Below are 26,007 nucleotides of genomic sequence, written 5' to 3' on the forward strand. Positions count from 1 at the left end.
GTCCCCGCTCCTCGGCATTCCAGCACATTCCAGCACTTCCAGGCACTCCCTGGCAGAGCAGGAGGGCTCACAGGGTTCCATGGAGCGGATCCCTGCTGGGATCTCTCCCAGGAGGTGCCAAACGGGACAGCTCCGCTCCCGTGCTCCCCACACATCCAGAGGAGCCTGGAGAGCGAAGGCTCCACCCCGGGAACTCTGTGGGGACAGCTCTGGCTGGAATTCCCTGCCCTGGAGAGCACCGGGACATCCCTGGGATGGCTCCGAGCAGCCAAAGGGTGGAGGGGGAAGGACGCCATGGATGCGGAGTGTGTGCCTTGGGATGAGGGATGGAGGGCCAGGACCCAGGGAATGGCTTCCCACGGCCAGAGGGCAGGGCTGGATGGGGTACTGGGAAGGAATTCCTGGCTGGGAGGGTGGGGAGGCCACCAGTGAAATCCGGAGGGAGGAGTTTTTATCCCTGAACTCTTTATCCAAGCCAAAACCTTCCCAGGAGATCCCAACACGTGGAATTGCAGGCTGGTTATCCTGACACCCCTGAAAACCAAGGAGGGGAGAGTCCATGTGGAGCTGATCCAAGGGCTGGAGCCTCTCTGGGGCCAGGGAATGTTCACCTGGAGAACAGGTGGGGTCTGGGAGAGCTGGGGGTGCTCACCTGGAGAAGGGAAGGATCCAGGGAGAGCTCAGAGCCCCTTGCAGGGCCTAAAGGGGCTCCAGGAGAGCTGGAGAGGGACTGGGGACAAGGGATGGAGGGACAGGACACAGGGAATGGCTTCCCAGTGCCAGAGGGCAGGGATGGATGGGAGATTGGGAAGGAATTGTTCCCTGGGAGCCTCCAGCCTCGGAGGAAGCTCCTTCCTTTGGAGCCTTTCTGTCCCCAGAGTTTTATTTGAGTTCCAGGTTAATCCCTGGAGCTCCGAGTGCCAGGCAGAGCCTGCGGTGGTGCCACTGGCACCTCCCTGGCACCTCCCTTTCCCTCTGCTCCTCCTCTCTGTCCCTTTCACATTCCCATCATTCCAGGACATTTCCAAGCGCTGATCATCCCCGGAGCTCCTCGGCTTTAAGGGCTCCCTGACTCCGCTCTCCCTGATCCCACTGTCCCAATCCCGCTCTCCTGATCCCGCTCATCCTGGGGAAAGCAGATTAGGGCTTGAGGACCCGCAGATTTAAGAAGTGTTTTCCTAATCCTCAGGTAAATCCAGGGAATCTGCACCCATGGGATCCAAAAGTTCATTTTTTTATGGCCAAGAGGCAGCTCAGTTCCCTGCACTTCCCCCCTGGCCTGGGACCTCCCTGTGGCTCTTCCCTGCGTTTGGTGGCCATAAAAACCAACTCCTTTATCCAAAACAAGGACTAGAAGGAAGAAAAACATGGAAAATCCCCCCGGAGAAGGTTTCCAGGTGTTTATAACTCTCCTGATGATGGGGGTTAATCAGGCAGAACAATTAATCCCAATTACTGCTGCCAGCTCCCACAGCCGCTGCAGGGACACAGAATTCCCTTTGTCCTGCACCTTGGGATGAGCTGGATTCACCCCAGTTCTGGAGCTGCACCCACTCCAAGTTAAAACTCCCAAATGAACTCCCTCAGGGATCTGCGGCTCTGCCCTAATTCCAAGGAAAACCTGTGGCTCTGAGATTCCCTCCTGGAATGCCCCGGCAGCAGCGCTTGGCTTTGAGCAGATTTTGCAGATTTTAGTTTAAAAACCAACAAAACCCCCACGAAATTCCCTGGGGGATGCTGAGACCTTCCCCGAGGAAGCAGCCTGAATTTGGGGCTCCCTTTGGTGCCCGGGATGCTCCAATCCCTGTGCCCGGATCCCTTCCCAGGGCTGTGGGAACGATGGAGCCTCAGCTCCTCCAGCTTTTCCCACTGCCTTGTTTTTGGGGAGCCCTGGGAATGTACCCCACATTCCGTGTGACCCCGCCCTGCCCAGGAACTGGGAAGAGTCCAGGGAATTCCCAGCACCACTCCTGGATCCCGGTGCATCCATGGCTGTTTGCTCGGGGAGGGATTTCTGCAGATCCTGACCACGGGATCACCTCAGCAGCAACACCGAGCACGGAAAAACCGCCCAGGTTGTTCTGGCTGCGGAGTGCAGGGAATTCTGTGCAGGGAGTTGCCATTTCTGGAATGCAGAGGTGCCCTGGGAGGCAGGAAAATCCTGCCTGGAGCCAGCCAGGCCCAGGGCAGAGCTCTGTGAAATCCCAAACTGCTCCTGGGGCTCAGGAAGAAGAAACGAGGCAAGATCTGAAACAGTTCTGCCTCTGCTCCACGGCCTGTCCCGCATCACCACAGCTCCTGGATATGGGGAACAAATCCTTCCCTGGGAGGGTGGGAGGGGCTGGGATGAGGTGCCCAGAGCAGCTGGGGCTGCCCCTGGATCCCTGGCAGTGCCCCAGGCCAGGCTGGAGCAGCCTGGGACAGTGGGAGGTGTCCCTGCCATGGCAGGGCTGGCACTGGAGGGGCTTTAGGATCGCTCCCAACTCAGTAATTCCACAGTTCCGATTCCCGAAGGGCTCTGGAGCTGATTTCCCTGCAGGCCTTTTGAGTAGCTCCAAGTTCAAGCTCCCAAATTCCCGGTGCCAGCTGCTGTCCCAGTGCTGAGCACACAAACCTCGCCCTGCTCAGCAAGGGACAAACGGATCCCGCTGGTGCTGCTGGGATCAACGCCTGGGATGAGCACTTCTCCCTATTTCCCCCCGCCCCGATTCCACAAAACACCTCCAAGACCGTCCTGAGCCCAGGTCCCGCTGTCCCCGCACACGCAGGACCTTCTCCAGGATTTCCAGGGATGTTTTCCCTGGCCAGATTCCAGACACTCATTGCAGACTCCAATCCTGTCCTTGCCACGGGCAAAAAAATCCCTCCCCTTTTTCCTTTTTCCCGGAGGCAGCTCCCACCTGGGGCAGGGGCTGAGAGCAGAATTTCAGTCTCCGGAAAGAGCAGAATCCTGGAATATCCTGGGCTGGAAGGGACCCCCAGGATCAGCCAGTCCCAGCCCGGCCCTGCCCAGACACCCCAACAACCCCACCCTGGGCATCCCTGGCAGCGCTGTCCCAGCGCTCCTGCAGCTCTGGCAGCCTCGGGGCCGGGACCATTCCCTGGGGAGCCTGGGCAGTGCCCAGCACCTTCTGGGGGAAGAGCCTTTCCCTGATCTTCATCCCAAAGCCCCCTGGAACAGCTCCAGCTGCTCCCTGGCTCCTGACCCCCCTCACCGGGAGCAGAGATCGGAACTGGAGGAGCCTCCCCCGAATCTCCTCTGAGGAGTTGGATCCCACTGACAAAACCCCTTCTGTGTTCCTCTGAAATATCCAACATAAGCCTAAAGACCCAAAATTCCCGTTCATCTCCATCCTCTGTCCCAGACTCCTCCAGGGCCTTGGGGATGTCCCTCTGTCCCCACCAGAGCAGCAAATCCCGGGATCACCCAGCTCCAGCTGTGCCTTGGAGCTTCCCATTCCCATCAAAAGCTCGAATCCCAAATCCCTTCTCAAGCGATGCTAAAAATAGCCCAGCCCTCAGCCCTGCCTGAGCTGTTCCCACACACCAGCAATGTTTGGGATGCTGCTCCTTCCCTGATCCCAGCCTGGACCAGACTCCAGGGAGTGACCACTCCCCACAGCCAGGGAAGGTCTGTAGGAACTAAATCCATCCCTGCCCTCCCTGGAGGAAAAGGAGAGGGTGGGAAGGGTTGGATGGGATGGAAGGACCCCGGGCTCGTGGCTGCTCCAAGGTCCTGATGCAGGGTGGGAATGGGAACGGGATCATGGATCAGGCAGGGCTGGATGATGCCAAAGGAAAAACAAGGAAAAGCTCCAGCATCCCAAAAGCCAAATCTGAGCTGGGAATAGCTGGAAAATGAGAAGTGACAGAGCCCGAGACATTCCCTGGAATGGGGGAGTCAAGGACGCTGCAGGATGGGCTCAGCACTGAACTCCCCAAGGAACTTCCAATCCCATTCCAGGATGAACAGCCAGGATTTTCAGGAAAAACCCCACTTCTTCTGCCCAACTTTTTGTCCAGAAGTTCCCAAGATGTGCATTCCCCTCCTGCTCCAGGGGCGCTTTCAGGAGCAGCTCCCTGGTTTTTCCCTGAGCCCCTGCCTGGATGAACTCGGTGCCTCAGGCGGAAAAAACACCGGGAATTTGGAGTGGATAAAGTGCATTAATCTGGGAGTGAACCCTCCCCTGCAGGGCTGCGGTGGCCACGCTCAGCCTGGAATTCTCATGGAACAAGGAGAAAGCTCCAATTCCAGGGAGCCTTTAATGGGCTCTGAGGAGCTCCTGGGAACCCTGACAGCGCTTCCCACTCCCGGCAGGAACTAAAACACTGGGATCAAAATAAAGCATGGGATTGGCTGTGGGTGGGGAGAGAATCGGAGCTGAAAATAGAATAATAATAATAATAATAATAATAATAATAATAATAATAATAAGAAGAAGAAGAAGAAGAAGAAGAAGAAGAAGAAGAAGAAGTTGTTGTTGTTGTTGTTGTTGTTGTTGTTGTTGTTGTTGTTGTTGTTGTCACCAGGCCCTGCAAAATTCCCACAAGGAACGAGGCTGCTCCAGGGCATCCCTGGGCTCCTCCTTTATCCAGATCACTGTGGAGCCATCCCTGTGTTTAATCCCAGTTTAAAACCAGGGAAACCAATGGGAAATGCAGTTGCTGAGCCAGGAGCTGGGGATCCACGAGGGCAGGAGCAGAACATTCCATGTCAGCATTCCCAGCCTCTCCAAGAGCTGCTCCACCTGGGACAAGGGCAGGGAGAGCTCTCCTGGATGCTGCACTGGCTTTTCCAGCAGCAAAAGCAGCTGGCCAGAAATCCCAGGATCAAGTTTAATAAGGTTTAATCCAGCCCAGGCACCACGGAGTTTCCAGAGCGAAGTTTCCATGGATTTCTCCTTGTGCTCCATGAGGAATCACAGCACGGACGAGGTAATTCCAGCCAAACCTGATCCCAGCAAAACCCAGCTCCAAAAGGAGTCACTTCCAGGGCTGGATCCTGGGAGCATTCCCGGCTCATTCCTGGTGTGTGGGGAATGTCCCCCGAGGAGGACAAAGCTGGGATTGAACCCACAAAGTCCCCTTTCCGTCACCCCGAAGGGCACAGCCATAAACTGGGAACAAACTGGATTTGGGGATGGAGGAGGGAGCTCGGCCCGAGCTGCTTAAACCCAGGCTCAGGTGGGGAGTGGGAATGTTCCCAGTGCCGGAGCCAGGGATCTCTGGGATGATGGAAAAGCGCCCAACAGAAGCAGGGGATGGAAAAAAGGTGACGGATTTTGCCAGGAGGGAGCCAAAAAAGACGGATTTGGGAGGGGAGGGGGAATCAAAGCTGCACCAAAAGACAGCAGGAGAGGAAGAGGCTCCCCCGGGAGCAGGGGATGGCAGCAGGAGACGCTGGGAATGCCTGGGATGAGGGAATTTTCCCCTGGGAATCGCTGCTGTCCCGGGAAGCTGGAGAGAAAAGAGAAGCTCTGGCTGGAGCAAAGGAATTTTCCTCCTTATTCCACAAAAACCCCTGGATCCTACAGGACACGGAGATCCCCCAGGCCCAGCACTGAAGCTGAGAACAGCACTGAAAGCCAGGGATTTCCCATGGATTTCCCATGGATTTTCCATTTTTTTTTCTCCTCCCTTGGAGGAGAGGGACAGGGAGGCACCTCCAGGACCATCCCTGCTCCCATCACCTCACATCCCTGATCCTCCAGATGGAAAATCCCAGTGAAGGGCAGCTCCTCCCTCTCCCACCCCGGAGTTGTTTTTATTGGATCCGCACTCCATCTCCATTTTAGGGTCCCTTCCCTGTGGCAGGACCACACCAGACCCCAAACTGGGACTTGGAGCAACCTCCCAGCCCAGAGCATCCCGGGATTCTGGGACAGCTCCAGGGATTGCAGGGAGGGAACGGGAGAAGGGGATGAAAAAACAAATCAGGATCCAGAGCTGGAGCAGCTCCCCAGGGATGGCATTTCCTGGGGGGTCCCTGTGATGTCCCTGGGAGTCACTGGGGCAGACGGGGCAGCAGCCAGCGAAGGATTCCTGCTGAGGGGCTGCACTTCCAGAGGAATCCTACCTCGGCTGGGACAGGATTCCATAATAATAAATACACATTCCATAATAATAAATACACATTCCATAATAATAAATACACATTCCATAATAAAACCCCTCCGGGACCGGAATGAACCCACCAGGCCTCGGCTTGTCCCTGACAGATTTTGGGCTAAAATCCCAAAGTTTGCACCCAGCACAGCCCAGACAGGGAATGCTCCCCCTCATCCACCCCTGGCTGCAGCTCCAGAGGAGCAGAGCCCTTGGGAAACACTTCCCTGTCCAAATCCCAGAATTTGGGGATGTGACGCGAGCGAACCTCGGGGGTTGCAGGGACTGGAGCGAGGCCCCTGCAGCAGAGCTCGTTATCAGCCCGAGCATCAATTAACCCTCATCAGCTTCCAGGGGGATGGGGAAGGAGCAGAATTCCTGCCAAAACCAGGGATAAGGGCACAGAACTTGGACACCACGGAGTGGCATCTGCAGAGCCTCGGTGTCCCCTCAGCAGCCACATCCGAGGTCACCGAGGAGAAATTCCAGCAGCTGCCAAACCTCAGCCTCATTTATCCCTGGATTTATTCTTCCCTCAGGACATTCCCACTGGACACATTTTTCAACTGATTTTTAATTTTTTTTTTGCCTTCCCAAGGATTAATTGGCTCGGAGGGTCGCAGGCATCGCAGTTGGATGGGTTTGGGAAGGGAAGATGGATGAAACTCCACAGGAGTGGGGAGCGACAGCAGCTCTGGGCAAGAGCCACGATCCCATCTCCAGCTCTGCTTTCCTTTGGATTTTTAAGGAAGGGGCTCTTTCCACAAAGGCTCCTGGCAGGGGGAACAGCTCAGCCTGGCAGCACATCCCGAATTCCCTCAGGTTTCGGCTGAGCTGGGGGTTCAAGCCTTGAGGAATCTGCAGCAGGATTCGTGCTCAGGGTGCTGAGGAGAGCGAGGAGAGGCTGGATGAGCTCAGCCAGGCCCTGGCTGGGGCTCGGGGGCAGCGATGTCCCCTCTGTCCCTGGCACCCCAAAGCCCTGGCAGGGCACACACGGAGCTGCTCCATGTGGGATGGAAGTGTCCCAGGAATGGGAACGTTTGTGGCCTTCCAGGGCAGGGAATGGAGCTGGGAAAGGGGCTGGAGCCCCAGGAGCGGCTGAGGGAGCTGGAAAGGGGCTCAGGCTGGAGCAAAGGAGGCTCAGGGGGGACCTTGTGGCTCTGCACAAGTCCCTGACAGGAGGGGGCAGCCGGGGGGTCGGGCTCTGCTCGCAGGGAACAGGGACAGGAGAGAGGGAACGGCCTCAGGCTGGGCCAGGGCAAACAGCCACGTCCAGGGTTCAGGTTGGGTATCCAGGAAAATCTGTTCCCTGAAAGTGCTGTCCCCAAAGGTGGAATCCCCATCCCTGGATTAAAATCCATGGGGATGTGGCCCTTGGGAACACGGTCAGGGCTGGCCTGGGCACTGCTGGCGATGGTTGGGTTCCAGGGTCTCAGAGGGCTTTTCCAACCTGAGCAATTCCACGATTCCAGAATATTCCTGGAATATTCCAATATTCCCATCCTGGTCAGCCTCAGGCAGGAGAGAAAATCCCACGGGAAGGGTTGGGAGGACCATGAACACTTCCACAACCAAACCTCGGAGAGACAAATCCCAGCCCGAGCCCTGACCTCCAGCTCAGCTTTAATAATCCAGCAACAAAATCCAGGGAAGGAGCCACGGCTCTGGAGAGGCTCAGGAATCTCCTCTGCCTGATGCCTTCAAAAACAACAACAACAACAACAACAACAACGCACTGCAAGTCTTCTCCAGGGCTGAAGAGCAGCACAAACTCCAAGATTCCAGGTCAGCCTTTCCCCACATCTGCTCAGGGCTCTCAAACCTATCCCGGATTTATTTCCACCTGGAAAGAACTGGGAAAAATCCAGGCTCTGAACCAACAACCAGGACAAAACCCCTCCCTTCTGCCCAGAAAATCCCCCCAGCTCTGCTCACCCTGCAGAAACTCCCTGCACATCCCGTTCTCCCAGGACCTGCTGTGCCATCCATGTCCCCCTAGGCTGGGCTGGAAAAAGACTCTACAGACCTGAGATCTTCAATGAACTCCCCTCCTGCCTGGGAGAAGGGAAAATTCAAGGCTAGAAATGTTCAACATTTTCAAAAACCCCCAAAGGATATTCTTATGAATCCCCAAAGGCTGTCCCTGTGAACCCCAAACGCTGTCCCTGTGAACCCCAAATGCTGTCCCTGTGAACCCCAAAGGATATCCCTGTGAATCCCAAAGGATTATCCCTATGGACCCCCAAACGCTGTCCCTGTGAACCCCCAAAGGATATCCCTATGAACCCCAAAGGCTGTCCCTGTGAACCCCAAACGCTGTCCCTGTGAATCCCAAAGGATTATCCCTGTGAACCCCCAAAGGATTATCCCTATGAACCCCAAAGGATTATCCCTATGGACCCCCAAACGCTGTCCCTGTGAACCCCAAATGCTGTCCCTCTGAACCCCAAAGGATATCCCTGTGAATCCCAAAGGATTATCCCTCTGAACCCCAAAGGATTATCCCTGTGTATGATGACCCCAAAGGCAGCCAAACCCTCCACAGAACACCGGCAAACGCCGCGGAGCAGAGCGCTGGCGCTTCCCGCCCGTCAGTCCTGAACCCACGCCCATTCCAGCCCTTTTCCCACCCAATTTCCATGAAAAATGCAGCGTTTGGGCGCTGAGCTCCCGCTGTTGTCACTCGCGCCCGTTCCAAGAGCTGCTAATTGCTGACAAGCTCATTACCAGATGAAAGCAGCAGGAGTGGAGCGCTGGAATGTTTTCCTGCCTGTCTGCAGAGGGAACAGCTGGCCCCAAACCTCCAGCACTAATCCCATTAAACTGGAGCAAAAAATCCCTCCAGCGATGAAAAAAAAGCCATTTTCCCTCCCAGATCGAATATTCCCTCCTCCAAATCCATCAGGACTTGGTGGATTTCCAGCTGTTTCCCAGTTGTGCTCACGCGGAGATGGAGATTCAGGAGCTGAGCCCAGCAGGGAGAGAAAAGGAAGAACAGGAGGAGGAAAAAGGGACGTGGGCAAGGTCACCTCGACGAGGGACTGGGATTCACTGGTGCCAGCTGCTCCTTTGGAGCCCTGTTATCCCAGCAAAGCCATCCCAGAAATCTGAAGAACGGGATGAAGGCTGGATTTGATCTTGGAAATCTCTTCCAGCCTTAAAGGTTCTGCAGTTTTCTTTCTTTCTGCAAATTCCCTCGCTCGGTCCCTGCTCTTGTTTTGCTCTGACACAGCCTCGGGGGTCCAGCCCATCCCAAAGTCCCTCTGTCATGGCCAGGGAGGGACAGGAGACAGAAACCATCCAAGGAACCCACCCAAACTGCACCCAAATCCATCCAACCCCACCCAAACTGCACCCAAACCGCACCCAAACCCATCCAACCCCAACCAAACCGCACCCAAACCCATCCAACCCCACCCAAACTGCACCCAAACTGCACCCAAATCCACCCAGCCCCACCCAAACCCATCCAACCCCACCCAAACTGCACTCAAATCCACCCAGCCCCACCCAAACCTCATCCAAACCCATCCAACCCCACCCAAACTGCACCCAAATCCACCCAGCCCCACCCAAACCCATCCAACCCCACCCAAACTGCACCCAAACTGCACCTAAATCCATCCAACCCCACCCAAACTGCACCCAAACCCATCCAGCCCCAACCAAACCCCACCCAAATCCATCCAACCCCACCCAAACTGCACCCAAATCCACCCAGCCCCACCCAAACCTCATCCAAACCCATCCAGCCCCACTCAAACCCCATCCAAACTGCACCTAAATCCATCCAACCCCACCCAAACTGCACCCAAACCCATCCAGCCCCACCCAAACCCCACCCAAACCCCGCCCAACCCCAGCCTGGTCCCTCCACCCTCGGGAAGGCCCCCGGAGCAGTTGCCCACCCGCTCTGTCCCTGCTGCCGCCCCGTCCCTGCAGAGCGGCACTTTGAGCCAGGCTCACACAGGAGGAGCCCAAGTCCAGCTCCTCCATCCCAAGGTCCAACAGCAAATCCAGGCAGAGATAACAAAAACCCCACCAGCAAATCCCGACCTGGCCACCCCAAGCAGGGCTGAGGCCTCTGCAGGATCCCTTCCCCTGCTCCACCCCAAGGGACTCCCAGGCTCTGCTGAGCCGGCACTGGAGCCCACAAAAGCCCTTCTGCTCCATCACACCCTGAGCAATTTGGTTTTCCAAGTTCCTGGATCCTCCCTGCAGGGCTGCCTTTGGCAGGATTTGTTCCTGTGAGCTTTGAGCTGCATTAGGGTTGGGGTTTGAGCCAGGTCCTGCAGCCTCCAGCACCCCAAACCCTGCAGAGCAAGGACAGCTCCCTCAGGGCTCCCCACGCTGCTGGGGCTGCAAAAACCCCCCGAAAGCACCAAATCTGCACCAGTTCCTACAGCACGGACAGCCAGAGGAAATCCCAAACAATTTACTCCAGAGGCAGAGCACAAACTGCTCATCCCAGCTTGTCCCAAAGCAGCAGCAAACCTCACCCAGGAGCTCCAGCAGCAGCTTCCCCGCTCCCATGGCTCCCCTGCTCCTGTTTGGGTTTAATTCGTCAGGAAACAGGAACTGGCAAACGAGCCCCGGCTGGAACCGCGGTTTGCCCCAGGAGGGCCGGATCCCGTCCCCTGCTCCACTGGGATTCCCACAGGCAGACAGGAGCCGGGATTCAGGATCCAAAGGGGGTTGGGTGGGGTTTGGATGGATTTAGGGGCAATTTGAGTGGGATTTGGGTGGGGCTGGATGGGTTTGGGTGCAGTTTGGGTGAGGTTTGGGTGGGATTTGGGTGCAGTTTGGGTGAGGTTTGGGTGGGTTCCTTGGATGGTTTCTGTCTCCTGTCCTTCCCTGGCCGTGGCAGAGGGACTTTGGGACGGGCTGGACCCCCGTGGCTGTGTCAGAGCAGCCCAGAGAAAGGAGGATGAAGCTCCAGTGTCAGCACCACTAAGGAGCGGCTGCCGCACATCGAGGATTCCTCGGGATTTTCCCTGCTCCTGTTCAGTTGCTGGGAAACCGCGGGTTTGAGGCACTCGCAGCCTCTGGCTCAGCCCTTGTTCCTGGACGAGCCAAAGCCCCAGGGTGAGTCCATCCAGAGGGCAACGCTCTGATCCTCCCGATGGCAAAACGAGAGGTGAGGACCCAACCACGGCGCTGCCCCCCCAGTCAGCACCGGCCTTTGAAATCCCAGAAATGCCCGGTCCCGTTCATCACCGGCGTGGGCACAGGGAGCTCCCAGGGGCAGCACTGAGGCCTTGGTATCCACTTCATCCCCACTGGAGCTCCCCTTTCCCAAGGCAGGGAGGGGATGGAGGCCAAAGGAGCAAAATCACTTCAAGAAGTGAACAGGAAGCAAAACAAACTGCGGGATTTTCCATGGGAAGTGGCTCAGGCTCCTGTGCCTGGGATAACAAAGGATCAGAGGGGCTGGAGCCAGCCTGGGAGAGCTGGGAATGTTCACCTGGGGAGGAAAAGCTCCAGAGAGAGCTCAGAGCCCCTTGCAGGGCCTAAAGGGGCTCCAGGAGAGCTGGAGAGGGACTGGGGACAGGGCATGGAGGGACAGGACACAGGGAATGGCTTCCCAGTGCCAGAGGGCAGGGATGGATGGGAGATTGGGAAGGTATTGTTCCCTGGGAGGGTGGGCAGGCCCTGGCACAGGGTGCCCAGAGCAGCTGGGGCTGCCCCTGGATCCCTGGCAGTGCCCAAGCTCTCCAAACCCACACAGCTTCCCCTCCCTACTAACTCCATTTCCCAGCTCAGAACCACATAATCCCAGGATCTCTGAGCTTGGAAAATCCCTCCAGGATCATCGAGGTCAAGCTGTGCCCAATGCCCGCCTTGTCCCCAGCCCAGAGCACTCAGTGCCACCTCCAGCCCTTCCCTGGACACCTCCAGGGACTCCAAACCTCCCTGGGCAGCCCCTGCCAAGGCCTGAGCACCCTTTCCATGGGGAAATTCCTGCTGCTGTCCACCCTGAGCCTGCCCTGGCCCAGCCTGAGGCCGTTCCCTCTCCTCCTGTCCCTGTTCCCTGGCAGCAGAGCCCGACCCCCCCGGCTGCCCCCTCCTGTCAGGGACTTGTGCAGAGCCACAAGGGCCCCCCTGAGCCTCCTTTGCTCCAGGCTGAGCCCCTTTCCCAGCTCCCTCAGCCCCTCCTGGGGCTCCAGCCCCTTCCCAGCTCCGTTCCCTGCCCTGGACATGCCCCAGCCCCTCCAGGTCCTTCTTGTCATGAGGTGCCCAGAACTGAACCAGGGTTCGAGGTGGGGCCATCACCAGATTATCCCGGGATTTCATTCCCTCCCCGGGCTCTGGGATCCCCCAGTGCTGGATGTTTAAAGCCAGCACTAAGGATGTGTGAAAATCTCTGATCTCCTTTTAATCCTTCAAACCATCAAGGACAGCTTGGAAACTTCATCTGAAGCAGGGCCCAGGCTGGAGGCAAAACACAAACAGTGAAAAAAAATCCTCAACCATCTTCAAATGGGGTTTGTTATCAAAGCGCAGCCAATCCGCGGGATCTGGGGCTGCTGAACCCTCGGTGTAACGCTGCCCTCTCCCGAGGCACGGAGCTGATCCCACACGGAACTGATCCCACACGGAGCTGATCCTACATGGAGCTGATCCCACACGGAGCTGATCCCACATGGAGCTGATCCCACACAGAGCTGATCCCACACACGGAGCTGATCCCACACAGAACTGATCCCACACGGAGCTGATCCCACATGGAGCTGATCCCACACGCAGCTGATCCCACACACGGAGCTGATCCCACACATGGAGTTGATCCCACACGCAGCTGATCCCACATGGAGCTGATCCCACACACAGAGCTGATCCCACACGGAGCTGATCCCACACGGAGCTGATCCCACATGCAGCTGATCCCACACGGAGCTGATCCCACACGGAACTGATCCCACACACGGAACTGATCCCACACACAGCTGATCCCACACAGAGCTGATCCCACACATGGAGCTGATCCCACACACAGCTGATCCCACACACAGCTGATCCCACACACAGCTGATCCCACATGGAGCTGATCCCACACAGAGCTGATCCCACACACAGCTGATCCCACACACAGAGCTGATCCCACACACGCAGCTGATCCCACACGGAGCTGATCCCACATGCAGCTGATCCCACACACAGAGCTGATCCCACACGCAGCTGATCCCCCATGGAGCTGATCCCACACGGAACTGATCCCAGACACGGAGCTGATCCCACACAGAGCTGATCCTACACGGAGCTGATCCCACATGGAACTGATCCTACATGGAGCTGATCCCACACGCAGCTGATCCCACACAGAGCTGATCCCACATGGAACTGATCCCACACGCAGCTGATCCCACACGGAGCTGATCCCACACATGGAGCTGATCCCACACACAGCTGATCCCACACGGACCTGATCCCACACATGGAGCTGATCCCACACAGAGCTGATCCCACACGGAGCTGATCCCACACACAGCTGATCCCACACACAGCTGATCCCACACAGAGCTGATCCCACATGGAGCTGATCCCACATGGAGCTGATCCCACACAGAGCTGATCCCACACACGGAGCTGATCCCACACAGAGCTGATCCCACACGGAGCTGATCCCACACATGCAGCTGATCCCACACACGGAGCTGATCCCACACGGAGCTGATCCCACATCCCACACCAAATCCCAGCCTGTGGAAAGCCCCAAAAGCTGCCGCCGATGTCGAGGCATCTCCCCCCCCCCGGATTATCCTCTGCAGGATGCGGCAGATCGCAAATCCGGGAGTCATTCCAAACGAAACCTCCCCAGCCTTGGGAAGGGGAGATGGGGCAGGGAAAAGGGAGCTGGAATTTCCCCCGTCACTCATTAACTGCTGGTGATGGTTTCATTTGGGGGGATCAGATTCTGGCGAGCAGAAATTCCCTCCTGTGCAGTGAAAGCTGAACGCTGATTCCATGAGGGAAAGGCCTTTGGAAAAGCAGGAATATCGATGTGAGTACGGAAACACGAGAGTTCCAACCCCGGCTCATCCCAGAGCCAGAAATGCCCCAAACAGGGACACACCGGGAGCTGCGATGGGTCCTGTCCCAGCAGCTGCCACAGGACACTGAGGAATTTGGGGATCTCCCTGCCCAGGCACCTGCCCCCAGCAGCTCCCCTCTCCAAGGGCCTTGGATCCATTGGAATGGTTTTAGCACAACGAATTGGGCACAGAAAAAGCAAAGCCAGATAAATGGGCACGAGCAGGAAAGGGTGGGAAGTGTCCAGAGCTTGGAAAAATCCAAGGCACAGGAGATTCTGGGGAAGGGGAAGGGAAAAGGAATTTCAGGTGCAAGGGACCTCCAACAACCATCAAATCCAGCTGCTGGCTGGGATGGGTTTTCCTGGAGCTGGGAGCAGCTGGGAGCTCCCCCACACCAGGAAATCCCATCCCAGCCAGCAGCACCCATGGGCCCCATCCCTCCCCTCACTCCTTCGGTGGCACAGAGGCCACAGGGAAGCCTCGGCCCTGCAGGGTCAGGAAAACGGGATCGGGGTCAGAAAAACGGGATCGGGGTCAGGAAGATCCCACATTTACTGCCTGGGAATTGGATTTGAGTGTCTGAGAGGAGAGAGCAGCGAGCCTGACACAGCCCCTGCAAGCACAGCTCCCCCGGCACTGCGGCCACCACGGGGAGGGGAGAGCCCAAATCCGGCACGGAGGGTGCAGGGAGAGAGGGATGGAGGGAGGGATGGATGGATGGAGGGAGGGATGGAGGGAGGGATGGATGGAGGAAGGGATAGAGGGAGGGATGGATGGATGGATGGATGGATGGATGGATGGATGGATGGATGGATGGATGGATGGATGGAGGAAGGGATGGAGGGAGGGATGGATGGATGGAGGGAGGGAGGGAGGGAGGGAGGGAGGGAGGGAGGGAGGGAGGGAGGGAGGGAGGGAGGGAGAGAGGGAGGGAGGGAGGGATGGGTGGAGGGATGGAGGGAGGGATGGAGGGAGGGAGGGATGGATGGATGGAGGGATGGAGGGAGGGATGGAGGGATGGATGGGGGGAGGGAGGGAGGGATGGATGACTCCAACCTCCAGGAAAAACCCACAGGGAGGGAAGGGCTGAGCAGAAGGAAAGCTTTGTTCGATGAAGGGAGAAAGAAAAGGGGCAAAGCTCGTGAGGGTAAAATGGACTTTGCAGAGGAAAACAGGGAGCTTGGGAGGATCCCTGGCTGGATCCTCACTGGAATGTGGCAGTGAGTGTCCATAAAACACTGGGAGCAGGATCCAGCCGAAGCCCTGGGTCCCACAAATCACCCAGGACCTGGAGGAGGCTCCCAGAGGGGCAGATCCGGCTGCAGGCATCACCAGGAACACAGGGATGGACGGCTCTGACATCCCAAGGGGTTTAGGATGGTGTGGGAAGCTGGGACTGTGGGAACAGCGCCGGGATCTGCCACCTTCAGTCAGGGTTTCGGGATTCCTGTTTCCCAGGAATGACTTGGGCAGGGCGGGGCCTCCTGCTCCAGCACTCCCTGAAGGAGGAGATCCCGGCATTCAGCGGAGTCTGGAGAGCAGGAGATGCTGGAAAGCTGAACTGGAGTGCTGGGAGCAGCTGATCCCAACGTTCCCACCCCTAATCCCAGGCACGGAGGAAGGACACGGAAGGGAAGGATCATTCCCCCCTCGGAGAATCCATTGCTATTCCAAAGTATTTGTTATAAAGTCCCATCCACCTGTGGGAATGTGATGTTGCTGTATTCCAGGGATTCCAGAGATTCCAGGGAATCTCCCCGGCTCTTTTCCCGCTGCACCACCCATTCCCCACGGTTTTGGAGGCATTTGGAAACTGCTACAAAATTTAGCAAAGCAAGAGAGAGAGAGAAAGAGATGGAATTTTCCCTGGGAGGGTGGGGAGGGGCTGGGCTGGAATTCCCAGAGCAGCTGGGGCTGCCCCTGGATCCCTGGCAGTGCCCAGGCCAGGCTGGACATTGGGGCTGGGAGCAGCCTGGGACAGTGGGAGGTGTCCCTGCCAGTGGGAGGTGTCCCTTAAGGTCCTTTAAGGTCCTTTCCAACCCCAACCATTCCATGATCCCATTTCTCCCCCTGCCTCCAACCCCCCCAGATCGCTCCAGGTTTGTTGGGAGCTGCAGGAACAGAATTCCACGGACAAGCTGCTGATCCTTCTGTCCCTGCCCAGACTGGGGCCCTCCCTTCCTGGGAGCACTGAGCCGTGAATCCCAAAGAGATGGGATTATTCCTGGCAGGAACATGTGCTGGGAGCCCAGCAGGATCTCCATGCCCACAGGGAATCACTTGGGATCATTCCATGAATTTATTACAAACCCAGGAGCCGATTCCCCCCCACGGCTTCACCCTGGGTCCCAGCTGCTGAAGGGTTTTTAAAGGGAACAGGGGAAAAATCCCAAACCACGGAAATCTGAAGCCTTTCCCAATCATTTAATCCAACTTTTCCCCCACCCTGAAGTCAGGAATTCCTGCCTGGGAATCACAGTTAATTGGATTATAATGGGCCATTCCTCCTGATTGAATAAAGCCGAGCGAAGTCGGGATGGCAGCAGTGCGCTCCAAGGCCTGGGAACAGCTCCAGGTCCTCATCCGTGTTCTCACTTCAATACTGAAAAACCTCCAAGCTCCAGGGCTTTGGGGAGGAAGTTTGCCTGGAATCTGTTTTATTCCAGGAGAAAATGATAAAATTGGGAAGAGAGGAATGGAGCAATCCATGAAAAAATTAAAAATTCCTGCTCCCACTGCCTGAAATTACAGGGGGGAAAGGAAAAATAAGGATGAGAATTCCCAGAAGTGCTGGAGGGAAGCGAGTGAGGTGTGTTATCCCAGGGGTTTGGAGTGTCGGGATTCCCGGGTTCCAGCAGGGGAGGAGGGCAGAGCCCTCATTCCAAAGCAGGTCAGGATGGATCGGGGACCTCCCAGGGACACGGACTGGGAAAGGGAACCCGGAAAGGGCCAGGAAGGGGACATGGAGCAGAAATGCAGGAAAGATGGGAATTCCACCAACAAGCAGCCCTGAGGGAAACCCTGAGCCCACCTGGGCTGGGCTGGGGGGACAATTCCCACCTTTGGAGCTCAGGGTTCATTTCTGAAGCCTGGCAGTTCGGCAGGATCTTCCCAACCACTTCCTGCCCCACAGGAATCCCTGCAACCAGACAGAAGGGATCCCACCATCCCATGGGCATCCCATGGGCATCCCATGGGCATTCCTGCATCCCAAAGGGCATCCCATGGGCACCCCACCATCCCATGGGCATCCCTGCATCCCAAAGGGCATCCCATGGGCATCCCATGGGCATCCCTGCATCCCAAAGGGCATCCCATGGGCATCCCACCATCCCATGGGCATCCCATGGGCATCCCTGCATCCCAAAGGACATCCCATGGACATCCCAAAGGGCATCCCAAAGGGCATCCCTGCATCCCAGCCAGTTCCAGCCTGGCTTTCTGCATGGCCAAGCAATGGGAATCAGCCCTTGGATGATCCAGCTGCAAACATCTGGACAAGCAGCAGCTCCCCAGGGAGGCTGAGCCCTTCCCAGGGATGGACAATCCGGAGGGATCCCTGCAGCAGCCCGTCCCTGCTCCAGAGGATAATCCAGCAGCTTCCCTCCATCCCAGCTCCCGGAACACCCACGGCCAGGATGGAAGAAGCAAACCCAAAAGCAAAAGCTCGTCCCAGTTCCAGTTTTATCCATCCCAGTGGGAAAAGGGGCTGATTCTGGAGCCAGCCTGGGATGCTGCAAGGCCCTCACGGCACCGTGCCCCGAGCCCAGAGGGAGGGAACAGACTCCAGAGGCCCAGGGAACTCAGGATAAATGTCAGGATGGGAACAACACGGCCAAAAGAATAAAAGCTCATCCCAGCTCCAATTTCAGCCATCCCAGCTCCAATTTCAGCCATCCCAGTGGGAAAAGGGACGGATTCTGGACCCAGCCTGGATCGCTCATGGCACCATCAACGCTCCCAGTAGGAACAGACTCCAGGGATTTCAGGATAAATGGAATTACCCTGAGCTGGAGCAGAGAGAAGGGCAAACCCAGCAGCCCCAGGCTCCCAAGGGAACAAAGCCGGGGGCACTGGGAGCCCAATTCCCACTGATTCCCATCCTGCACCCCTGGATTTCCTTCCCCTCCCCACACCAGGGGCCCCTGGCACCTCCATTCCAGGAATTCCCACTCTTTGTGCACTGCTGGGAGCTGGTCCCAGGCAGATCTTGGAGCAATTAGCAAATGTTAATTAAGGCCTGGCAGAAGCCCGGAGTGGGCGGGGACTGGGATTAGGGCTTTAATTCCATGAATTCTGCTGGGGGGGGGGGGGCAGTAATTACTGGGAATCTATCCCATAACTCAGACAAACTCATGGTGACGACTGCAGCTTTAGCACCTGGAATCCCCTTTCCTGATGGATGGATGGATGCAATCAATGGAAAAGGGAAAAAACAGCAGGCAGGGAAAAAAGCACAGGAAAGTTCTGTTCAAAACCCCTCCTCTTCCTGCAGCTGGAGGCTCCTCTCCCAAACACTCCCATCCCTCAATTCCCAAACACTCCCATCCCTCGATTCCCAAACACTCCCATCCCTCGATTCCCAAACACTCCCATCCCTCGATTCCCAAACACTCCCATCCCTCAATTCCCAAACACTCCCATCCCTCCTCACCACAGAAATCCCTGCACAAGGAAAGGGGTTTGGTCTGGGCTCCAACCCAGGCTGAAACTGGGTTCAGCTCCTGGGGGAAGTGGCTGAACTCCATGGAATCCTTTCCCCATTGAATTGAGGCTTTCCCTGCCCCGCCAGAAATAAAAGTTCCCATATTCCAGGAGCAGGGTCAGGAGCTGGATGCAAGGATCCCTGTGGATCCCTTCCAACCCGGCACAGTTGGTCAGTCCAGGGGAGTTCTCATCCCAAAATCTTGCCCAGATGTTGGTAAAACCACTAGTGGTGAAGGATTCCAACAGCAGCCTGCACATGGATCTGCACCTGGATCTGCAGTGGGATCTGCACCTGGATCTGCAGCGGGATCTGCACTGGGATCTGCAGCGGGATCTGCTCCGGGATCTGCACCGGGATCTGCACCTGGAACTGTGCCTGGAACTGCACCGGGATCTGCTCTGGGATCTGCTCCGGGATCTGCACCAGGATCTGCACCTGGATCTGCTCTGGGACCCAGGGGCAGTGGGATACAAGGTGGGGGATGCAAAGGAGCCCAGCCCAGCCCCGTTCTTCCCAAATTCCAGGGATTTGCAATCCCGGCTCCCTGCACAGCCACACATCCCCAGCTCACCTGTCCTGCCCCAGGCCGGCAAGGCCGGGTTCTCCTGCTGCTGCTGGGACATTCCCGGCCACACCTGAAGGGAATGGAGAGTCCCAGGAAGTCACTGAGCCTTCCAAGGGCGTGGGGCTGCTGGGATGGGTCCAGAGGAGGCCACAGAGCTGCTCCAGGGCTGGAGCCCCTCTGGAGCCAGGCTGGGAGAGCTGGGGGTGCTCACCTGGAGAGGAGAAGCTCCAGGGAGAGCTCAGAGCCCCTTGCAGGGCCTAAAGGGGCTCCAGGAGAGCTGGAGAGGGACTGGGGACAAGGCCTGGAGGGACAGGACACAGGGAATGGATCCCAGTGCCAGAGGGCAGGGATGGATGGGATATTGGGAAGGAATTGTTCCCTGGGAGGGTGGGCAGGCCCTGGCACAGGGTGCCCAGAGCAGCTGGGGCTGCCCCTGGATCCCTGGCAGTGTCCAGGCCAGGCTGGACATTGGGGCTGGGAGCAGCCTGGGACAGTGGGAGGTGTCCCTGCCAGGGCAGGGCTGGCACTGGAGGGGCAGAGAAGCAGCCCAGGCCCTGCTGCTGCCCAGCTTCCCTTGCTCCATGGATTCCTCTGGGATCCCTCCAGCTCTCCGGAGCCGAGCAGCTCTGGCAGGGAAGGGCAGCACTGGAATCCCTGGGCTTTGTCCTTCTTCTCCCACAGCTTCTGGCCCCTCTCAGGACCCACCAGTTCAGTGCCAAACTCAGCTCTGTTTTCATCCCCCAGCCCAAGTGGACTCCAAATCCCCTCAACGCCCAACTCCGAAGGAGATCAGGAATCTCCACCCTCAGTGCCGGGCCCAGCTGAGCCCGAACCCACAGAAATCACCCCAAACCCTTCAGCCCAGCTCTCCCAGCGAGCAGCGCTCGGGGCAGCACCTGGCACCGCCCAGCCCTGACTCCTCCTCGGGTTCTGCCACCAGGAACCCAAAGCGAGCGGGATTCCCTCGGGAGAACCCGGCCTCGGCTCCGCAGTGATCCCCGGCCGAGTCCAGCTGGCTCCGGGCACTTCCCTGGAGCGGCACTGGGACAATCCGGGAGCGCATCTGAGGCTGCAGCCCCACATCGGCACCATTCAGCCCCACCCACGCCCCTTCCAAAGGTAACCCCACCCCCACGCCAGAGCTCTGTTTGGAAGAGAAGCTGAAACCAAAGAAGTAAAATAAAAATATGAGAGAATAAAGGTGGAAAAGGGAATTGGGTGAAACAGGTTGTGGGTGAGTGAGGAAAATCCCCAAATAAACAACCCCACATCCCGAAATTCCTGTGCAGTTAATTGTGGTGGTGCTAATTAAGGTGCTGGCAGCTATTCCAAGCTTTGGGTTTTCCAAGCTGCTGACACAGAATTCCTGTCTGCCCTCGCACCAAACCCACGGCTGAAATATCCCATTAATTCAGTGGGATAAGGCTCAGCTTCACCCCGGCCACGGGGGATTCTCTGCTGAGGAAGCAGCACCATCACAGCCCCCACCTGAGGGCTATTTTAGGAATATTCCTCAGACTTTCAGGCAAATATTCAGGAGTGTTTTTAAAAGCAGCATTGAGGTCTCTGCGCAGCTGCCACCCCATAAAGTCCCTGCTCTGGGGATAAATAAAACAGTTTAACCAAAAATAACGGAGCAAACCAAAGCATGGGCGAGTATTGGCTGCAGAGCCTTCGGGACACCCCAGAAACCCAAGGATTTTCCCAAGGATGGGGACCAAACCCTGCCACCCCTCCCAGCACAGCCCCAGCGTCCCCTCGGCCCCAGGCAGAGCCACAGGTGATGATTTGATTGGGGAATTATTACATGAGAAGATCATTAACCCTAAACCCCACCCCACGAGCAGCCCCCAAGGTGTTGGATCCGTTCACGAATTTCTCAGGATGAAAAATCATAGGAAGGAGGAAATCAATGAGCACAGCAACCGAGAGAAATATTCCAGGGACAAAGGGCTCGGAGGAATCAATCAACCCCAAACCCAGGGAACGCAGAGCAGAGCAGCATCCACTTAATCCTGAGCCTCAGCTCGTCCTGGACGGGGCCATTCCAGGGAAAGCCGATCCTGAATCATGGAACTGCCCAGTTCTGGCAGCTGGATTTGGAATTTGGGAGAGGTTTTGAAGGACAGGAGCTGCTGGATGGCTCCTTCCCTTGGAATCAGCACGTGGGCATTGGGGAAGGTTGGATTTATCCTGTTCCGAGCATTTCTGGATGGTTTTGCCCCTGGAAGTGTCCAAGGCCAGGCTGGAGGGGCTTGGAGCCCCCTGGGATAGTGGGAGGTGTCCCCGCCCATGGAACTGGGCTTTAAGGTCCCTCCCAACCCAAAGCACTCCAGGATTCTTGGATAACCTTCCCAACAGCCCAGCTCTAGGTCCAGCCTAAAATAAGTAAAGTCACACATTGACTGAGGGCAGGAGACTCCATCTGATTCATCAACAAATCCTCATCCTTCTGGAAAACATGGACAGGGACAACAAACCCCTCCTGGAGCAGGCTGGGAAATAATCCAGACCTGAGCCCTCCAAAATGGGATAAATCCAACTGGATCATCCCAGCCCCGCAGCCCCGAGCTCCACAGGTCAGTGCAATCCCAGATTTCCATTTATTAGGGAATAAAAGCAACACTTCCCACACACGTTGGGATTGTTGGGCTCGTTCTCCAGTGTCCCTTTGCTTTTCCATGTTACTCACAAAACCCAACTCCCCCTGTGGTCTGAGGGGCTGGAAGGAGTGGGAATGTCCTGTGGGAAATGGGCTGGAAGGGGTGGGAATGTCCCGTAGGAGCTGCAGGACGAAGCTGGAAGGAGTCACAGGAGTGCAGCTCCCCCCCAGCTCCTTTGCTCTGCTCCACATCTCAGCCAGGACTCGTTTGCTCCAAACCACCTCGGGTTTGGGCTTTCGGGGCTTTGACCTCACCTCCCCCCGCTGCTCTGGCACAGGAAAGGCTCTTGGAGCTCCTGAGCAGCTGTAAAACCCGCACAATTCTCTTTACACCCCCGTTTATTCCGTTTGCATTCATCTTCTCACACATCCTGTCCTGCCTCATGTCCGTGCCCAGCTCAATCCACACGGTTTTCCTGCCTCTCCCTGGGGTTTTCCCTCTCCATCCAGAGGAGAAGCAGAAGCTCCAAGTGCCCCAGACCGCAGGGGCTGCCCCGGGCTCAGCCCCCGCAGGCAGCCTCAGCCCCTGGGCGTGGCACCTCCATCCTGAACACACATCCAGGGCGGGAAGTGCCCCCGTCCTGAGCTCTCTGACACTCCAGACCGCCGGGAAGTTGTTCCCGGAACTCCCCAAGGAACACCTCCTTCACCAGGGACTCACAGGTGGAAAAGCTCCTCAGCCTCCCCTCAAGGACAGCGCAGAGGTCACTCCCCTGTTCCTTCAGACAGGAGGGACGTGCTGGGACACGGGGAGGTGGCACCAAGGCCCCGCACCTGCTGCGGGCAGAGCCGGGGCAGGGAGAGCAGATCCGGCTGGTTCCTGGCACAGGGATTCCCCTCTCCCTCCAGCCCCTCCGGAACCTTTGGCATGGGAAGGGTATTTTCCCTATTTCATCAGCTGAACAATTCCCTCAGTGCTGTGAGCTCCCGGGGAGAATCTCAGGGATCGCAGCCCCCGATTCCCTCCCTCCCTCCCTCCCTCCCAGCCTCGGGAAGCAGCTTCTGGGACCTCGGGATGGCTGGAGGAGACCCCGCTCTCAGCCCCCGTGCTGGCACCAGCAGCAGCTGCAGCGCCGGGAATGCCCAATTCCATCCCCGAGCAAGTCCTGCAGCCCTCCCAGGGCAGCCAGAGCAGCGCTCCGGGATTTCTTTTTCCCGGGACAACGGGAACCTGTACCGGGTTTGCCGCACCTCGGAAGAAGCAGGAGTGAAGTGAAGGCTGCACTCAGCCCCTCCTGGCCCCAGCCAAACGCCATCAGATCCTGACCCGGCGTCTGGCAGGGGGAGGCAGCTTTTCCCCACCGCCCACTGCCTGTTCCTGCTGTGATTCCCCAATTTCCTCATGCCACGGCAGCGGATTGTCCTGCTGGAAGGAGTCTGTCTCAATATCCCATTTTATTTAGGATTTTCCCTCCAGCTGTGCCACTCCTGCTCCTGTTTGCAGCAGCAGCTGCCGCCTGCACAGCCCGGGCAGCTCCCTCCATCCCGCAGGGAGTCCCTCCCTCCTCCCCTGCACGGTTTAGCAGCTGACGTGACAGGTCCAAAGGGACAATTCCGGCTGATTTCCAGGCTGCATCCCAGGCAGAGCCGGGAATTCAGCTCCTCTCCGGCGCTCGCAGCTCCCACACAGAGTTTGATCGCTCCCCACAGACCCCGGCCCCGCTCCTCGCAGGATGTTCAATCACAGCCGCCCCTCCCGGTATCTGCAGGATCAGAGCAGCAGAATATTCCAGCACCAGCAACATCCCGCTGCTCCCAGGGCAGGAGCGCCGGGTCCTTCCCGTGCCTCTGGTTCCAGCTCTCAGTCTCCTCTCAACACATCCCAGCAGTCCCACCGGGATACTCCCTAGCAGGGATCCCACTCCCAGTGGTTTGTAAAGCTCTGCCCTGAGTTCTGGGCTGATCCTAAACCCCGCTGGTTCATCGGGGCTCAAACACCTCCCGGATCAGCTCCGATCAGCAAAGCTCCGCATCCCAAAGCACCCCACGCGGCACAGCCCCACAGCAGCAGCTCCAGGGGCTCCCGGGAATGCACAGGGAGCCCAAGGAGTCCGGACGGAGCGCGGGCGGCCCGGACACGGCAAAGCCCGGCGGGATGGGCAGGGCTGGGTCGGACCCGCGCTGCAGCCACAGCGCACCTGGGGCAGCTCGGCTTGGACAGGGGAAAAATCCGGGTGCGACTACACGGGGAGCAACAGGGAACGTGGGACAGAAGCGGCGGGGATGGTGCAACATTAATTTAATTATTTCTAATTAAAGCCCAAGGCAGCAGCCAGCCTCTCACACGCCAGAGAGAGTCACCCCTAGACCAGAGAGCATCGCTGCGGGCCGGCGGAGAAACCGGCGAGAGGGAAAGCGCTCCGTGGGCAGCGACTCCCGGGGGGCTCCCGAGGGGCTCCCGGGCCGGGGGGACCCTGCCGGCCATGCGGACCCGCCGGACTCACCGGGACCCGCCGGACCCTCCGGACCGCCGCGACCCCGGAGCGCTCCGGGCACCGTGGGAAAACGCACAGCGAGCGGCGGCGGGGCCGGGACCGGAGCGGGGAGGGGGACACGGACCGGGACCGATACGAACCGGGGGTTCCCGGATCGACAGGACCCGGGGGTCCCTTGGACCGACACGAACCAGGTACACGGACAGAACCGACAAGAACCGAGGGTCCCTCGGACCGAGAGGAGACGGGGACACGGATCAGAACTACACGAACACGGAGGTCACTTGGACCGAAATCAGCCGGGGGTCCACGGACCGACACGATCCGGGGATACGAACCGGGGATACGGACCGGGATCAACACGACCCTGGGGTCCCTCGGAACGAGAGGAGCCGGGGACACGGACCAGAACCGACACGACCCGGGGACACGGACCAGAACCGACACGACCCGGGCAACCGCGGGCAGGAGCCGAGAGCAGCTGGGGCTCCCGGTGCGCACTCACCGCGGAGAAGTTGTGCGGGCCGCAGAGCTCGCCGCGGTACTTGCAGGACAGCAGCATGTCCTCCAGCTGGTGGCCCAGGCGGTCCATGAAGTCGGCGCTGATGCCCTCGTAGTGGCGGGGCGGCAGAAAGAGGCGGAAATCGGCCAGTTTGGCGAACCAGCGCAGCCGCGCCTCGTCGGCGCGCAGCAGCTCGGTGAGCAGCGGCCGCGCGGTGCGGTTGGGCAGCAGCAGCCCCAGCCAGTGCCCCGCGTAGTACAGGTCGCCCTTGGAGAGGCGAGGGAAGCGCAGCGGGTTGTTGTTGCACAGCGTGACGGCGGGGAAGGGCAGCTGGCGGCTCCACTCGGTGCGTACGCGGGTGTGCGAGGGGAAGGCGAGCCAGTGCAGCAGGCGGTCGGAGGACCAGGCCAGCAGCAGCCCCAGCGCCGTGCAGAAGGCGAGCACCCAGAGCGCCCGGCGCGCCGGCGCCGCCCGCGCCGAGCACATGAGGCGCAGCCCGTGCAGCCGAGTGCGCAGCGCCGGCGCCCGGCGCCCCCGCGCCATGGGCGCTCCCCTCCTCCTCCTCCTCCCGCTCCTCCCGCCGCCGCTCGTCCTCCTGCGGGCCGGGCTCAGGGCGAGCAGCGCCGCGCCATCCCCGGGCCCCCCGCCGGCTGCGGCCCCGAGCGGCGGGGGCAGCGCCCGCGGGCGGCCCGCGGCCCCGAGCTGCGCGGCGGGCGGCAGTTCCGGCAGCGCGGCATGCCGGGCCCGGGGCCACCGGGGCCACCGGCGCCGCCCGCACCGCCCGCCCCTGTCCCTGTCCCTGCCCCTGTCCCTGTCCCTGCCCGGCCGCGCCGCTCACATCCCGCGGTACCGCGCCCCGCCCGACACCGACACCGGCCCCGAACGAGCCCCGCCGCGACCTTGCCCGGCTCCGACCCCGAGGCCCCCGGGACCCCCGGCGGGGAGAGCGCTGCGGGACCCCCGCGCTACCCCCGGCCCGCGCCCGCCCGCCCCGCGC

General features: G+C 58.6%; 1 protein-coding gene across 3 annotated transcripts in view; it reads right to left on the minus strand.

Annotated features, from left to right (window-relative positions):
- Positions 1-25,661, minus strand: part of LOC138099207 (acid-sensing ion channel 2-like) — a 71,367-nt gene extending 45,706 nt beyond the window's left edge. For 2 of the 3 annotated variants that reach the window (XR_011146687.1, XM_068996323.1), the window contains exon 1: positions 25,014-25,657. Coding sequence is in view for 2 of the 3 variants with exons in the window: in XM_068996323.1 (XP_068852424.1) it covers positions 25,014-25,553 (540 nt within the window). In the remaining variant the exon portion in view is untranslated. Of the gene's footprint in view, positions 1-25,013 lie in introns of all 3 variants that reach the window. The other variant, XM_068996322.1, reaches the window with a different exon arrangement.
- Between the last annotated feature and the right edge of the window lie 346 nt (positions 25,662-26,007).

The sequence above is a fragment of the Aphelocoma coerulescens genome, chromosome 27 (assembly GCF_041296385.1).
Source record: "Aphelocoma coerulescens isolate FSJ_1873_10779 chromosome 27, UR_Acoe_1.0, whole genome shotgun sequence".
In the NCBI taxonomy this organism is placed as follows: Eukaryota; Metazoa; Chordata; class Aves; order Passeriformes; family Corvidae; genus Aphelocoma; species Aphelocoma coerulescens.